We start from the raw sequence: 18,002 nt of genomic DNA, 5'->3' as shown, positions 1-18,002 counted from the left end.
ACAAATTAACTTGAGAAGATGAAGGTAAACATATCTACAATATGTGAATGGTGAAAACTACTTTGTAATAAGTATGTATCTGCACAAGAGTACAAAAAAAAAAAAATATGGGTCGATTATAAGGGTCTATGTAAACATATTTAATAAAAATGTCAAGTGGTGCAACCACCCGGTAATAAATTATATATATATATATATATATATATATATATATATACAATGTTATAAAAATAAATAAAATGTAAATAAATGGAATATGGACAACATCATTACTTCCAAATATTTTCAGGTTATACCATTTGACAAACGTTGCCACACCATAAAAAGGTCAAATTTGACTAAAATGATATATGCTGGTTATACCACAGTGATTTGGATTTGGTGAGCAAATGTTTTTCAAACATTAATACTGGCTTCTTTAAAAAAGTAAGAAAAAAGTAAGAATAAATAATTATACTATATAATTATATAATTTTTAAGAAATAATTTTGCATATTTTATTTTAAAATATTTGACATGATTAAGTCTTTTAATGGTTACAGCACCCTGACATGTTTTATTTTAAATTTTCACAAAAAATATCAAAATTAATTTAAATTCAGAATTTGAACACTTTCATCACAGAAGTTCAGCATTTAGGTCATTGTCTGTATAAACTGCATCAATATACATTACTCTTAAATAACTTAAAGGGATAGTTCATCTACCATACTAATTAATTTATTTATGTTGATCAATGGTTAAATGGGAATAAAAAATGTAATTAATCTGTTTATCATATAAAGCAATCATGCCTCGTTAGAAGACAAAAATTATAAGAAAATATAAAAAATATATTTTTAATTCCAAAGATAAAAAGGCGCATGGGACGACATAAGGGTGAGTAAATGATGACAGAATTTACAGTTTCGGATGAACTATCCCTTTAATTCCAAAAAACTTGAAACAAGACAAAAGCAAAAAAATAAAATAAAGAAGCCACATCATTGACCCATATGTTATTTAACTTTGTATAAATATATACACATAAACCAGCATACATATATATGCATATCCTTCAAGTTATATAATTAACATGTCGATATTATAGAATCTCCATCTTCAATCCACTACTGACCCAAGACAACAGAAATAGGCACCTTTAAGAATTCCTTAATAAGCATCGACTCATAATCAGATAAGCCTGCATGTGTTTGTTCATGATAACAGACAAATGACAATGGCCTGTTCTGGATACTCTTATGACCTGCAGTTACCTTTATTTAACTGATTGATGAAGGTAGATATGGCCTCATTTGATATCGTACAAAATATAAATCAATAAAATGTGATTGTGCAAGGAAAGCAGCTTATCTCTGAAATTTAAACTTTGAAAAGTGTTTCTGTTCCATCTGAGAACAGCAGCAGTCTTTGGGGAGGGAATGCAGTGAGTAGACAAAGTCCCTTCATAGACATTTTCTTTCAAATTTCATTCCATCAGTTACTATATTGAGTGATGCAATTTATTCAATAATTTTTCTACAAGTTATCCTTTTCCTTAAATTGTCTATTGTGCAGTGACTGGGCAGGCCAAGAGGGCGGCGCTGTTCTCTGCGAATTCGTATTGGTCTGTCAGTGCTTGGTTGTTTCATAAACAGCAGGGAAACAGAAGTTCAATTTTGCTGTTTCTCAGAGTCCGTAAATGTTTTATATTTTAATTTCATGTAAGTGTCCTCACGTCTCTGGCCTGGAAATGTCTGATAGGGTTTCCATGCTAATAGAGGCTAAACGTCGAGAGCTTTCTGCAGCCACCGGTAAAACTGATGCTGGAACAGGACGTGCCATTTTACATTAGCTTGAACAATCTCAACGGCTCGAGCGAACGCAGGTAATGACTCTCCCCCGCTGGTCAGGATGAACTCTTTCAGCTGAGGAAAAGATGATAAACAACAGAAATTATTAACATTCTCACTGTCATTGAATTGTTACTGATATATCAGAGTTTGTGTGTTTATGCATGTAAGTGGCACCTTCATCAGTGACAGCGTCAGAATATACGATGCATTTACATGAAAATGCCTGACATGTAATTTAGCAGATAACAATGATGTTTACGATAATGAGGTGAGGGAATGCATTTGAAGTAAACAGAATTATCAGTGTTTTTGTTTTTCTGAGAGCAAACCACACTGCCGGTCAAAAAACAAAACAGCTAGACTCTAACATCAATTAAGGGCATAATAATCTAATCTAAAATCTCAATTTAACAAATAACATGTTACGATGACGATTCACAATTCCTGAGGTCATGAGAACTACATGAATGAACATGCTCAGGGATTCAGGATTAAAGCTGCTCTTTTGCTCCAGACAAAATTGCTGTTAGTTCATAGAAATTTTTAAAAGAAAATAAAACGCTCGCTTCAAACCAACAGCGTTACACATAGCTCTGACTGTTCGTGAATCTGTGGATGAAGTGCTCTGGCAGCAGCTGATTGTCAATGACAGTATGCTAATGCTCTGTTTAAGAAAACACTGAGGGGGTTCGTATTATCTCTGTATGAATGATAAATTGTGAAAGGCGAAGTCAGCTGGATGAGAAAGTGCTGCGCTGCGGTGAGAAGCATCAGCAGTCTGTGTCCTCTGGGACTGAAGCTGAATGAATTTGAATAAGTGAATATACGTTCCATTTCCTGTAATAAGGTTAAGCAGCGACAATGAGGAAATAACCCAATGAAATGGTCCAGAGCACAATTCTGCAGTCTTCAGAGTTTACTTTTGCTAATTTTCTCCATCTCAATAACTTGTTGACCAAAGTTTGTTTGTAAGTATTAATGTTCCATGAAGATTCGTCAATAATTCATTACTGTTTTAGTTTTGATTAGAGGTGTACAAGCCTCAGGATGATGTAAAAGTTCAGCCTCACCTCGTTCAACTCGGCCTCAGTGTTGAGAAACTCTGTCACGCCGCTGATTAATTTTGAGTTCATAAATAAGGCCTCTCCATACCTGCCAATGAGAGACACTGTTATTAAAAACACTGGAGCACTGCTCTAAAGAGCCTAGAATCAAACAAACACCAACAGATATTTCCTATAATGCTCTCGGTCCTCCAAACACAAACAAGACACAAAATAATATTCACAAATACATATCTTATGAGAGTGCGGATGTGAAATTCATATCAGGGACTGAGAGGAAGATTAAACTCACTGATAAACAGAGATCAATAAAGCAACATTCACCTGGAATTCAATATGTCCCACTTCTCGCGGAAATATCTCCACGCTAAATGTCTTCCAAGCGGATTGCGGCCCACATGTATGATGACATCGATCACGTCCTGATCCGGCACCAGGTCAGAGGTGAGGGACAGATTCAGGAGCCTGTGGACATTCGAAATAAATAGGTTTTGTTAGTTTGTCATCATATTTGTTATATATTTACTAGTTATGCTTTTCAAATTACATTTTGTTATCCTATGCTAGTTTTAAGGTTGAGTAAATCAGAAATACAAAACTCAATATTCTTCGCCCGTTTTCAGCAAAGACAGCCGCTGACAGGTCTTGCAAAACACAATTATTCAAATATGTTTTAAAGATTGAGTCAGCGTCTTCAAAAAGTAATTAACCTGGAAAGCCCAAATCAAATGCAGATAGAGCCATTCGCTTCAAATTGGTGCGAAATGTCAAGTAGATGAAAAGGGAAGAAATAGGAAATGAGATGTTTCACATAAAAATGCCGCCATGGTGCACAAGATTCAATTTGCAAAAACATGTGGGGTAACTGCTTCTCTGGTCTTTGGGCTTTTATTTCAGTTCAACCGCTCTTCTGGGCTTTTGACTTCATGCGTTGCCGAATCACTTGTAGCACCTTTTTTTTTTTGACGAAAACCCTGGAGATTATTGCCACTGTGACAAAGTTCACATCTGTGTGCAGACGGCAGTATCACAGCTCGCAAAAGTGACATCTCCAGCTTCCTCTAAGGACAAGTGCGAACAAGCTTTCAGATGAGTTCTTTTGCTGAGCTCATTCTCAAATCCCCTTTTAAAAAGTTCACACTTAGAAATTCTGAATTCGGACTTGTGTAATTGATTTCTAGCAGGTATAATTGTGAAAGTGTGAAAACGTTGGACATTGTCAGCATAGTTTTCCATTTTTTTTTTTCATGACTGATAATGCCACCATAAACTTTAGCATGTTCAGATTAGCATACTAGCATACGATTGTCTTTAGTATATAAAATGTACACTGTATATAAATGCACAGTATATACATTTTCTACAATATATGTGAAGGATAACTACTACATTGACCGCAATATGGTATAAAGCTAGAGCACCATGTAATGCTGTGTCCTACAATGCAATTTCCAGTGTGATGAATGAACAGGAAGTGATTACAGTGGTGATTTTTTTTCCCCTTTTACTGACATTTCAGTCTCTAAGGCTGCAGGGACATCTGTAGGTAAGCAGTCAGAGCAGAAGTGCGATCAGCTAAAACACACACACACACACACACACACACACACACACACATGTTGGTTTTTGTGGTTTATGGGGACTCTCCATAGGCGTAATGGTTTTTATACTGAACAAACTGTGTGTTCTATTGCCCTACACCAACCCTACACCTAAACTTAGCCCTCATAGGAGACTTTGTGCATTTTTAGATTTTCAAAAAAACACCATTTAGTATGTTTTTTAAGCCTTTTGAATTACGGGGACATAGGCAGTGTCCTCATAAACCACCTTCATATTTTAATACCTCTGTCATACCCATGTCATTATACAAATTTGTGTCCTCATAAACCACATAAGCATGCACACACACACACACACACACATTCCAGTAGTGGAGAGGAATTATTTTCAGCCCATTTGATCACAACATACATCAACGAAATAAGTAAAAACATGGAGGAGGGACATGCAATTCATTTCATGCCATAGAAATCAATACTAAACACAGACTCCATACACCCCATCCTTCACTCCAAACACAGGGCAGTTTTCTCTGAGGTAGATTAAATATCACAAACACACACTCTCACAGCTCATCTGGGACAGGGGGCTTTGCTTGTGCATGCTGTGTGAAATTCAAGTGTGGCTGAAATCAATGAACTGCTTCTATAGGTCTTCTCCACTCTTTTACGTCAGACACTAGAGCAAAGGTAGACGCCTGAATATTGCAATTATGAAATATTTAAAATGTTACCAGTCTTTGGGTTCCTGGGGGGCTTTGAATGAACCTACACCAGCATCACTTCAAATACAGGCAGATACCTGCACCTTTGAATCATGATGGTGCTGCTGAACAATGCCTGATCTTTCTGAAGTTACACTGTTCATGTAGACAGGAATAAAGGCATGGTTCTGTTAGGACCACTATCATCAAATATGATTGACAATTAGCATATAGTTTGGATTGGCGGTATGGTTTTGTTCTGAGCAAGAACTCCCTGGGCATCCATGCAGCCTAGCATGGATGAGAGCAGGGAGAGCAGCGATAACCCCCCCAGGGTAAACAGAACAGAACCAACAAAAGTATTGCAGATATTGTTAAAGTTCCGTAATTTTATGCACACATTTTAGAATTTGTTTGATGCCAAAAGAGAATCAGAAGGCTGGATCCTAACTGACAGAGGAGGAGTTGGGGATGGAGAAGGGTAATTAGCTACTGAGCAATGCGAAAACTGCTAATAATACTGATGGACTTTATATATGGATGCTTATGTGTCGTATTCCTATATACAGATGGGGATCAGCTGAGAGTCAGCTGATGCAAGCTTGACTAACGTGACCTGCCAGAACTAGCGCTACGCTTGATATTTGCCAATACAAATCCAATTGGGCATATTAGGGCCGGTAAGAAGTGGGTTCCTGTTCATTTATACACACATCGAGAGATAATTATGGGGTGTTATGAACAACATGCCACAAATATGAGGTTGAAAGAGGAAGGTATTTGAAACTTCCCGATTAGACAGTTTACTTCAGAAGCCAAATACATAATTAGATCTTCATTATCTGACACAAAAACAAATCTCATAATGAATGAGAGATATTTGAAGTATATAATGCAACACCAAATCCCCCTAGGCAGCAATGATTCATAAGGTGCTACATGCACATTGAACAGAGATGACTAAAAAAATTATTTCATGGGAATTCATTCAACAGTGTTAAAAACTCTCAGAGGACAACAGCTGCAGTTTTTTTTTCTTTGAGCTGATATAAATTCAGTTACAGTTTCTTAACACATCGATGTGGCTATCACGCTAATGCTATGCATTGTAGCACTAGGTACCAGTTTCCAATTAGCATGTGAGTATTGTTAGCGCCTGTGTTTTTCTAACAGTGATGTCTGCCACTTTCAACACCACCACATCACTACTGCACGCCGCATCATTTGCTAATATTCAGATAATTTTGTATTGTGGGGAGAAAGCTTTATTGGCCTTTTCTTAGCATATTTCTCAAAGTCAAGGTAGTCAATAGCTAGGTTTCCATCACCCTGTTTTTATGCATATTTTGAAGATTCGCATCAGAAACCAGTGATGGATATGCCAAATTTCGAAAACAAATTCCCTTAAGTTGCAAAAAAGTTTTTACGCTCGCTTGAGGTGGTTTTTGACTTGTGTGAAAAAGAGTTAATGCGAATAATGGGAGATGGAAACACATTTACAGAATAAATTCCTGCATGCGCATCAAAAAAGTCATGTGACGTTGCGCGATGGGACAGCATAACGGACCGATCTCATTGCACAGCATCTGACATGTTGTTATGGTCATTTTGAAATGCCTGAGCAAAGTCTATCGCCAAAGTATATCTGTATAATTGTCTCCCAGAACGGTCTTACAAAACTGTGTTCCCAAACAGCAGGTATCCATCTCCGAAAGCAATGACCACATTTATTTTGTTTTGTCTGCTCGCTCTGAGGCGCAAGTAATTTATTATCTATGAAAAGTATTGGCTTTTCCTTCTTTTCTTAGTGATATTTAGTGCCTATTTATCAGGACAATTTTGTTCCTCTTTTATTTGTTGGATGGAAACGTTGTTTAATCACAAATGTTTATGCGATAGTCGCGACTTTGGATGGAAACCTGCAGCTAATGATTCCAAGATGTGTTTTAGAACTACAAGCCAATATGTTCTAGCAGCTCACTGGCTATTAGTCCATCTTATTTACTACCAAAAAAACTTGATCCAGCTAATGGCAATGATTGATCTGCTTCAGTCACTAAGAAATCAAATAACTCTGCAATCTGATTGGTTGAAGGGAATGTTCAGAATGTCCAGAAACACATACAGTGCTATTTAACAAGCCACCATCAGAAGCAGGATGACCTTCCAAGATTTTGTTCTGTAGGGAATTATGGAAGTTCCTGAAGATGATTTTGTATTCATGGTTCAGCTGCATGACTTTCAGATGTTGCGTCTAGGTGTATTGTGTATGACAGCCGAGTCATGGATCACTGGGAGTGAGAAAAAAAAACTAATTGATTTTACCTTCAAGGAAGGCAATTACTACTATAGAAAAAATGAAAATGTTCCTTGTTGACTGTAAAATGATGAATAGTATCTCATCAAGAAGATGAAAATGCATGGGTGTAGAGCACTGAGATGTGTGCTTACTAAGTGTGGTGCTATTTATCTTCTTCTAGTGAAGCAAACCACATCCCTCTCAACAGACTCACACTGAAGGCATCCCACAGGAATCAGCCTGTTGAGTGCTGAACACTCATTGCAGAGAGGGGTTATGCTGGGTCTCTTTATATGGGAATGATTCTTTCTCTCAGTGCATCCATAAAACAACGACCAAATGCAACAGAATAAATGGAGATGTCGAATTCACAGTAAATCCTCAGAGAACTGCTTTAGAATATGTGTGGCCTCTGAGATCCTCATCTACTCTGGACAGGGTGTAATCCGTCACCGTTCTCATCCTGCTATTGAGTTGGGAGAGGATTTAAGACACCGTGGAGGCTAGTGGGAAAAGCTCCTACGGCAGCCATTGTCTTTACTGCCCCATCAGAGGACTGAGTGCAGCTCTGCTGGTGTGAGTGACAAGATGTGGAGAAATGGATTGAATGGGATTGCTTCATGAGATACAGTAGACTGCAAACTACCTAGTGAGTTATAGTCAGACGTGCCATACAGAGACCTCCAGATACTTCCTGCTATCAAAAAAATGGCAGAACCCCCCCCAAAATCTTGAAGAAGTGAATGAAGAGGTTGGTGGACAGTACTGAGATTCCAAGCAAAAAAGAAACTAATACTTTCAGCTAAGACTGATTGATCAATGTGTCATGGTACAGTAGCTTTTTATTTGAATTTCTTTAATTCATCATGCTATTGTTAATGAAGTTTAAGAATATCGACTGACCTGTTGAGCAGGAAGATGTTGTCACTGCAGGTCAAGGCCTCCAGAAGAACCTTCTTCTCAGAAATGGCTGTAGAGGAGTGAAACTTCATCCAGATAAACTCCCACACGTCCTCATCCATCAGAGAAACACCTGTGCAGTACACAATGTCCCGCATGTTGGGTGGAATCCTGTGGGATAGAAGACCAAAACATTTCAGCGAAGACATTGAACATAATAATAAATAATACATGCTAATTAACAATTGCAAATGTATTGATGGAGCCAAAAACATGATTTTTTCCCTTTCACATGCATTAAAGGGATAGTTCACCCAAAAATGAAAATTTGATGTTTATCTGCTTACCCCCAGGGCATCCAACATGTAGGTAACTTTGTTTCTTCAGTAGAACACAATCAAAGATTTTTAACTCCTCCTTTAAGACCTCAATGTATCGTCACAGGCCACAGGGTTTAATTTGGTTTTGTCTGTGTATGTTTTTTTTTTTACTCTCAAAGCCGTGGGTCCCACAGACTGCCATTATATGACTGACAGATTCAACGGTTTGAGTTAAAAATCTTCATTTGTGTTCTTCTGAAGAAACAAAGTCACCTACATCTGGGATGCCCTGGGGGCAACATCAAGTTTAAATTTTTGGGTGAACTATCCCTTTAATACAGGTAAATTAGTTAATAATGTCAATACATTGATTAGCATGTATGCAGATTCAATGCTACAGGTGATTAGCATTCCTCTCTGTGACCAAGTCTGTTCATTAAACAATTACTAAGGGCTATTTACACACCATTAGGCCTAGATCACATTGTTTTCACACCTTTTTAGTTTTAAATTCTTGAGAATTACATTTTCCTGAAGAGGACATTTTTCACAGCCGGAATTTGTCAGGGTTGTTCAAAGATAGCAAATCAGGTCTACGTTTCACCTCCAGAAGAATCAGTGAAACACATTGTGAGTGTATTTATAGATGTTTTTATTTGTATGCTTCTGTGAGAAGTTGATCTTTCTTTTGTTGTTTCTTCTATTCATTCAAAATATCATTTTAAATAAGACAGTCTTAGATTCAAAATGGACTAATTTTGGTTCAAGTGATCTTCTGCTGTCTTCAATCACTTCTGTCACAGTGAAAAATGTCCATAATAACAATAACTGATCTGATTCGATGATCTTCGGTGAGCTCATCATTTAAGCGGTGAAAATTTGACCCAAATCATCACTGCAGGCCTCCCAAAGTGAGTCACAGTGCAATATATATAGTCTAGCAATATATCGGTCATAAGTAAGAGCCCTCTGTGGACCCTTGATATCATCTGGTTATAAATCTCAGAAAAGAATAACCGTCTACAGTAGAGCTACACAGAGAGAAACGCATCTCAGGCTGTGAGGCGATGCATGTAATATTCGTACAGGAAGAAGAAATAAGCTTAAACTTCTGGAGGAGCTGCGGCGATACAGTGACTGAACTTTTGATTTGCTCAAACAAAGCGCAATAAAGACCTGCTGATTCTGGATGAGCCATCGGAGCCTCTGGGAGTTTTCAATGTAGCGATACAGAAAACGACACCTCCAGTAAGATATGAAATCATGTCACAACCAATTGGAGCGTATAGCCTGAAATTTCCACACCTGTGAAAGTGATGTCTTGTTTATGACTGCCACTGACAGGAATAAGTGAATTCCAAAACATAGTTAAAGAATAATATTTGTTACATTCCGTTAGCTGCCATTATATAGAGAAAATTTAAATTTTATATATTTTCACAATAAAAATGGGTGATAGCACAAACCATAAATCTAGTTTTGACTTCTATAACTTTTCCCATTTTAACCTGAATATAAAGGTTCAATTTTCTCAAATATTTGCCACTGTGGAGGAGACATGTTTATAATAAAAATGCAGGGAATATGTCTGCCAGATGCTTTTGTTCTTGAAACAAAGTTAACGTTTTTGGAGTATTTTACATTGTATTTATTTCCAGTAGAGATAAAAAAAAAAAAAAAAAAAATCTGTATTATTAATTCACTAAACTAAACATTCAGCTGGACTGGTTTACTTTAACTGGTCTTTAATTTCAGTTTTCTTTTTTTAAGGTTGTGGTTTCCTGTTTATAATCAGAAAAGCACATGATATGGATTTGTCAGCGTTTTTTACAGCGAGCTGAACCTATCTTTGCAGCTCATAAACGCTGCTGGGTCATTCCTGTGACATTATCATCACCTAAACCATAAAAAGACATAAGAGGTCAAACACGTTCCTCTTTTATGATGTGCTCATCCCTGAATATCAAACTGAACAGATATTTTTTATTGTCCCAGTAGGACTGGAGGTCATTTTTGAAGAAAAGGACAATGAAGGACACATCTGGCAGATATAGACTTCAGCATAAGAGGAAAACGGCACCATACAGTTGTGACATATCCATAAAATGCAAAATGTAGTTAAAATTGTAAAAATTATACACAGTAATAAGTATCAAAAGGATGGTATAACTAATTACAAAAACAGTGTAGAAGAAAGGCAGGTTAATTTCTAGCAAATACATTTTAGAACTAATTTCTTGCCATCTGTTGACTTTGACAGTTGTACAAGAGAAACTAAAGCATTTGTAACCAATCATTCTAGATAAAAGTATATGCTAAATGCCTTAAATGTAAAAAATATCTCAAATATGAGTGCATTCATGAGCTTTAAGTCTCTGGCAGTGGATTAGACTAACTTGTCCACATGATGATATGTCTAGCAGGAGGGATTGTGTTCAGTACACAGACTTCCTTTCTGTTCAGACACGATCAGAAACCTCTCACTGGACTCCACAGGGTAATAATTACAGAGCCACTGCAAGAGCAATTGAGCAGTGTAGAAGAGTTTTATTAATCAAAATATAAATTAATCAAGTGTAACCAATGTGAATATAGCCATTTATGTATCAAGTTATGCTACTATTATAAAATTGTATCTGCCTGCCTGTGTAGAGGCCTGCAGAAGAATGGAATGTGCAGACGTATGGTTTAAGATAAAGCTACACATCCTGTTTTGACATGATAGGGTCTCTTCCTTTAATGTAACATAAATTGGGGCCTATTTTCTGCTCTAGGAAACAGATGGAGACATAGCCAAAAAAAAGGTAAACAATAACGATATAGGAAATGTATTGAACACACCTTAGGGGAAAAAACTGTATTTAAGAGGGTACGAACACAGATTCAGGATATTCTCTGCAGAGACTCTCGACTGCGTTATCACTGATAATAAAGTCTATTTTTCTGGCATCAAAACTCCAAGACTTCAAGAGTGATTCTTTAGAGAAAAGGCGGAAGCCACGACAGCAGTTTCAGGCCAAAAGAGTGGACAATCTTTGACTGAGAAAGTCAAACACTGGCTGAATCCAACTGAGTGTGTGTTTCACATGTTGAAAGCAGGAATATTAGGCCAAAAAGCTTTTAAATTGAGCAGCCCGCTTTTATTAGTCATGTTAGAGGCCTCAGAAGTCATTAAATGCACATTAGATGGAGCCAAGGTCAATATGTAACATATTTATGTGTAATAAAGCATTTGTGTGTGTATTTAAGGTCTCTCTGTCAATTTTAGGGCTCAATTTTGAAAAAGCCAGCTAGCAAATTTCCAATGCAACTGAAGCACAGGTAAGGCTGGGAAAGACTTAGGTTTCCCCCTTTCCACAGGTCAGAAATTAACAAGGGTTTGGGGCAAAAATTTGCCACCAAATTGGACAACAACATGCCACAGCATGGTTAAACTAAATATTTTACGCTTGTTGCGAATAAATTGAAAATGGATTGAAAAGTTTCAATAGTGGCATTACATTTAGATTTGCTCATCTTGCATCATATATCTTTATAAGTATTTTTACAGTGCTGCACATTATAACCTATCACACATGATTCTGTTTAGCTTAATGCAGAGGCCAATCAGAGACATTCAGATTAGTCATTCCTAACCATTAGCTTACGTATTTTTAGGTCCACCCTCCCCCTTATTTGACTGAGGTTGCCAGTGTGCACTATATATCATGTGCTTGTAGGCATGCGGCCAACTGTTTGGCTCAAACACAAAACAATTATTTCCTAAAAGCTGGGCAAACACAATATCTTGGGCAGAGTAAGAACACAAACCCACGATCCTGTTTATTCTCCATTATGGTCATTAGTCCCTGCCGGTGGCATGGTGTGTTTGACAGTGTGATACTGCATACATGAATATGAACATTGCTGTGGGAAGTAGGGAAAAGAAATTAGAAGAACAAATGAGTGTTGCCATGGACACTTGGAATAAAGCTCCTACTGTATGAATCTTGGCAGGGTTGAACATAAAGAACAATAACAAGTCAAATTTTGCAATATATTTGTATGAGTTTACCAATAAAATACCAGAAATTATAACATATATGTTGTGAATGTTCATCACATTCATTTTTTGTACACCAGGTCACAACTGTGTGTAGGTGTGGGTGTCATTCTGTAAGTTTTCTCACCTGTTCTTGTTGCTGGAAATCCAGTCTGAAATGAGAGAAACAGCCTGCTGGTGACAGTGTTTGTTTCCAAAACTGCAGGCCAGCATCATCACCTCTCTCTGCAACTCTCTGAGGAGGAAAGAAGGAAGTACATCAGCAGGAAGTTAAAAATGGAGGAAGGGGAAAATTAAAAATTAAATACTGTCTACTGAGGTCATTCCCATCTCTGAGGTGGAAAATATCTGACTCTTTGCAATTCGGTGTCCTTACTTAGACTACATATAAGTTTATATAATTTAAGAAATATGAAATTCAAGACTCACTCGGTCTGATAAGCCGCCTGCATGAAGGAGCCCTCAGGGGAAGTGGCTGGCCAACCCAACTTGTGATACTTTGGTTCCACCTGTCTTAGAACATAGTCCTAACAAAACAAAACAAAACAAAACAGAAAGTGAAGCAAAGAAATTATCAAAACAAAACAAGAAATACAACAAAATGCAAAGTAAGGCAAAACAAAAGTGCATAACAGAAAGGCAGAAAAACAGTACAGTTGCCATGTTGAGACAAGGATTTAAATTATTATAGTTTGTTTATATTATATTGTATTGTATACAGTATAGTACAGAAGTGTGTGTGTGTGTGTGTGTGTGTGTGTGTGTGGGTGTGTGTGTGTTTTGACTCGCCATACGGTTGAGGGAAATGTCACAGCAGGTAATGTCATGGCTAATTTAGCATGACTGCTCTCCTTCATGCCCTCTTACGGAGACGAGTGAATGATCACAATTAGACCCTGCTATGCTGCAATTCAATTCTTAACACGCACTTACACGGATAAAAGCACATAAACGCTTGTAGAGGACATTGTTCTCCATACTGTGGTGGACCAACAGCTAATCAGGTGCTTTTGTCAAGCTGTTACTACAAAATTCTTATTCTGCCAACAAATTAATCTCAGTTTGACAATTAGTGATGCTGCATTTGTGTGTGAACAGGCCAAAATACACTGGCCAGCACACACACACAAAGGGGTTTGGACTGGCAGGTTGAAACACCTGGTCACATGACTGAAGGCTCCTGACTAATCTGCTCCAGCTGTTTCCTGTCTTTCATTACATTCTAAACATCTGCTCTGTCTCACAGTAAACACAGTGATGGAGAGAAATAGAGAGAAGATGCTATTAAATTCCCCACACTCTCACTGCCGACACTAAAGGGTCGTCCATTACAGAGGAGGGGCAGAAATGACTCATGCGCACTGAGGGATTGTGGGTAGGCGTTTGAGTGTTATTCTGAATAACAAAGTGATAAATGAAAATGAAAGCAGGTGGACAGGTAAGACAGAGAAACAGAGAAAGTGTCTGACACTGTCACACGAGGCTGCATTCAGAAAGGAATAGTAGCACACACCGCATACTACCTTATGCAACATGAAAATGCTCATGGCGCTTTTTTGGTATTATACTTTTATATACTCCTTATACTTTTAAATACACTTTTAGTGTGTCATCTGCAGAAAAACTGCATTCTTCACATAGTGTATACTGCAGAAATAATATGAGTAGTATGGTAGTACCCTATTATGAAAATTTCCAATGAAACAAAAGCAATGGTAGAGATTTCACTCTGTTTTTAGTATGGATGATTTTCTAAAATGCTGCAGCAAACAGGCATTGCGTCTGGAAACATTTTGGACTGCTGTTTTGGATGATGATCAGAGGAAGTTTTGAGTTCGATCTGTCTGGCGGTGAGTCGAGTCATCTGAGACATGCTGCTAGATATCAGCTGTGTCTTTCTTATTGCAATAGTCAAGGTTAAAATACAACAGACAGCAAACTGATCTGAGATCAGACTCACGCTGAACAGGCTGTGGTCTTCAGTGCGGTCCAGGAGTTTGTCCAGCTGGTAAAGAGCTCGACTAGCAGCGTGCCACGGCAGAAACTCAGTCTCCTGAGACAAATATTGGATCATCTGCAGGGGGACGTTTTGCGGCAAATACCTCGCTCTAGAGGAAAGAAAGAAAGCACGAGGATCAGATGCATTTCCCCTTTGGAAGACACATCGTTAACATTTGATTACAAACAGTTCATTTTGTTTAGCATTATTCGTTGAGAATAACTGCCAGGCATTGTGCCTTGCGTTTCAAGTCATAATGTGCTGTAAGAACGGCTAGAGTCGTGTTCAATTTGCATAAATCCATAAAACATAAGATCTCTTCTAAAACAGAGACATGAGCATTAACAGCCCATATTCACTGTCATTTGGAGCGGCACATCAAATCCCAGATGTACTTCAGCAGGACCTTGGGCTCTAGTCAAATAAGACTGTGTTTCTAGGCCACACATCGGTACCTCCTCCATTTACACTCACTGGCCATTTTATTAGGTTCACCTTGCTAGTACCGGGTTGGACCCCCTTTTGCCTTCAGAACTGCCTTAATTCTTCGTGGCATAGATTCAACAAGGTGTTGGTAACATTCCTCAGAGATTTTGGTCCATATTGACATGATAGCATCACGCAGTTGCTGCAGATTTGTCGGCTGCACATCCATGATGTGAATCTCCCGTTCCACCACATCCCAAAGGTGCTTTATTGGATTGAAATCTGGTGACTGTGGAGGCCATTTTAGTAAAGTGAACTCATTGTCATGTTCAAGAAACCAGTCTGAGATGATTTGAGCTTTGTGACATGGTGCATTATCCTGCTGGAAGTAGCCATCAGAAGCTAGATACACTGTAGTCATAAAGGGATGAACATGGTCAGCAAAAATACTCAGGTAGGCTGTGGCATTTAAATGATGCTCAATTGGTACTAAGGGGCCAAACGTGTGCAAAGAAAATATCCCCCACACCATTACACCACCACCACCAGCCTGATCCGGTGAGACAAGGCAAGATGGATCCATGCTTTCATATTTTTCCCACCAAATTCTGATCTTAGCTGACAGCAGCGGCACCCGGTGTGGTCTTCTGCTGCTGTAGCCCATCTGCTTCAGGGTTCGACATGTTATGCGTTCAGAGCTGGTTTTCTGCATACCTTGGTGGTAATGAGTGGTTATTTGAGTTACTGTTGTCTTTCCATCATCTCTAACCAGTCTGCCCATTCTCCTCTGACCTCTGACATCAACAAGGCATTTTCGTCCACACAACTGCCACTCACTGAATATTTTCTCTTTTTCGGCCCATTCTCTGTAAACCCTAGAGATGGTTGTGCGTGAAAATCCCAGTAGATCAGCAGTTTTTTAAATACTCAGACCAACCCGTTTGGTACCAAGAACCATTCCACATTCAAAGTCACTTAAATCCCCTTTCTTCCCCATTCTGATGCTCGGTTTGAACTTCAGCAAGTCGTCTTCACCACATCTAGATGCCTAAATGCATTGAGTTGCTGCCATGTGATTGGCTGATTAGCAATTTGTGTTACCAAGCAATTGAACTGGTGTACCTAATAAAGTGGCCATTGAGTGTATTTTCATTCCATGTTTCCTTCTGACTTTCCCTTCAGTCTTTTAGTATCTCATGAGAGTGGAAAAAAAAGAGAAGCAGCCGACATCCTTAGAGCAAAAACATGAGAGACGAAAAATTCCAAGAGTCTAGAATCCAGTGAAAGCTTTGGTTTTTGCTAAAGCACACACCTTGGGCCCCCCAGAATGCCTTGACACCATTCTTGAAACCCAAGCATCACAGGAAAGAGTTTTGCATGCCCAAGCAACACTCAAAAAATCTAGTTGAGATCATATTTATGTTCAACCTGAACTGTTAAAGGCCTTTCTCTTACTCATAATGCAGGAAATTAATCTTAATTTCTCACAATTTCATGCAGGGCACATAAGCGCTCCCTATCAGAGATCAGGCGAAAAAGTAAGTGATCAGACTTGAAAATGGACTCATTAAATTCCCGAGGACAGAATCACCCAGCACACATTTAATTGGGAAAATATGATCATATTACCCCAATTTTACAGTCTCTGCACTGGCTACCTATTAAGTTCCGTATCATTTACAAAATATTATTACTTGCCTATAAGGCCCTAAATGGTTTAGCTCCTGCATACCTAACTTGTCTTCTAACACGCTACAATCCAACCCGCTCCCTAAGGTCGCAAAACTCTGGACTTTTGGTAGTACCTAGGATAGCAAAGTCCACTAAAGGAGGTAGAGCTTTTTCACATTTTTTCACGTTCGGGGTTCAGACACACTCACTCTGTTTAAATCTAGATTAAAGACACATCTCTTTAGCCAAGCATTCACATAATGCATCTTATAATCTTGTCCTGCAGTTATATCTGATCAAATGTACATTATTATTATTCTTTAGCTTGGGTTGAACAAATCATTTTGCTTAGATGGAACAGCAGGTACGCTAATTATGTCTCTATTTGTTTCTCTGTTTCTGCCATGGGATTAACATCCCATGGTAACTAGGAATGACAGAAGCTTCAGTCTGGATCCAACCCTTAAATGATCTGAGATGACCGAACACCTGAGAAAAGATGATGCCAACCCCTCAGAGGATGCCAATGCTCAGACAGCATACAGCATTACCAAATTTTGCCATAAATTAAATATATTAAGGTTATGCAATATATAAATATATTGTGGAAACTTAATTTCCTATACAGCTGCTTTGCAACGATTTGTATCGTAAAAAGCGCTATACAAATAAACTTGAACTTGAACTTAATTACAGTTATTCACAGACACCCACTGTTACCCAAGGAGGTTTTTAAAACTTTCAGGGAAACTGATTTGCATTCACATTAGCAGGAGATATTTGAGGCTGTGAAGAATTAAAAACAAACTATTTCAACATTTCCATGGTGAAGCAGCAAAGGAATTTAGGATATCAAGGAAAGATAAATGAATACCGTTTATCTAAAAAGAGTTTTATCTCAAGGTGTTCAAATAGGTTTATGTCTAATTGAGATCAGGAACCATGTTCTTCTTTATTTGAACAGCCTGTTAATATATTAAAGAAGGAAGGAAAGTTTTCAAATTGGATATCAGCCTAACATCTTTGATCAGTGATATTAAAAAATCCAAAATATTCATAAAACAAAAGCAAAAACTCAAAAAAATTAAATCAGGAATAACTGGCTTTCAGTGCAGACCTGAAGCAGAGTAGCTGCACCTCATTCAAGTATTAATTTTTAATAATTTAACAGTGAAGTCAA

General features: G+C 38.0%; 1 protein-coding gene across 1 annotated transcript in view; it reads right to left on the bottom strand.

Moving 5' to 3' along the window:
* Nucleotides 1–1,763: 1,763 nt before the first annotated feature.
* LOC306861827 (thyrotropin-releasing hormone-degrading ectoenzyme-like) overlaps nt 1,764–18,002 on the bottom strand; it is a gene marked incomplete at both ends in the record, with an annotated part of 153,406 nt that continues 137,167 nt past the window's right edge. The window contains 7 exons of the mRNA XM_079404314.1: nt 1,764–1,907; nt 2,906–2,987; nt 3,224–3,364; nt 8,368–8,535; nt 12,854–12,961; nt 13,156–13,253; nt 14,687–14,834. Of these exons, the coding sequence (XP_079260440.1) occupies nt 1,764–1,907; nt 2,906–2,987; nt 3,224–3,364; nt 8,368–8,535; nt 12,854–12,961; nt 13,156–13,253; nt 14,687–14,834 (889 nt within the window). The remainder of the gene's footprint in view (nt 1,908–2,905; nt 2,988–3,223; nt 3,365–8,367; nt 8,536–12,853; nt 12,962–13,155; nt 13,254–14,686; nt 14,835–18,002) is intronic.

The sequence above is a fragment of the Barbus barbus genome, assembly GCF_936440315.1.
Source record: "Barbus barbus genome assembly, chromosome: 42".
Classification (NCBI taxonomy): Eukaryota; Metazoa; Chordata; class Actinopteri; order Cypriniformes; family Cyprinidae; genus Barbus; species Barbus barbus.
Note: the sequence above shows the minus strand (reverse complement) of the source record. Positions and strands in the feature narration are given on the sequence as shown.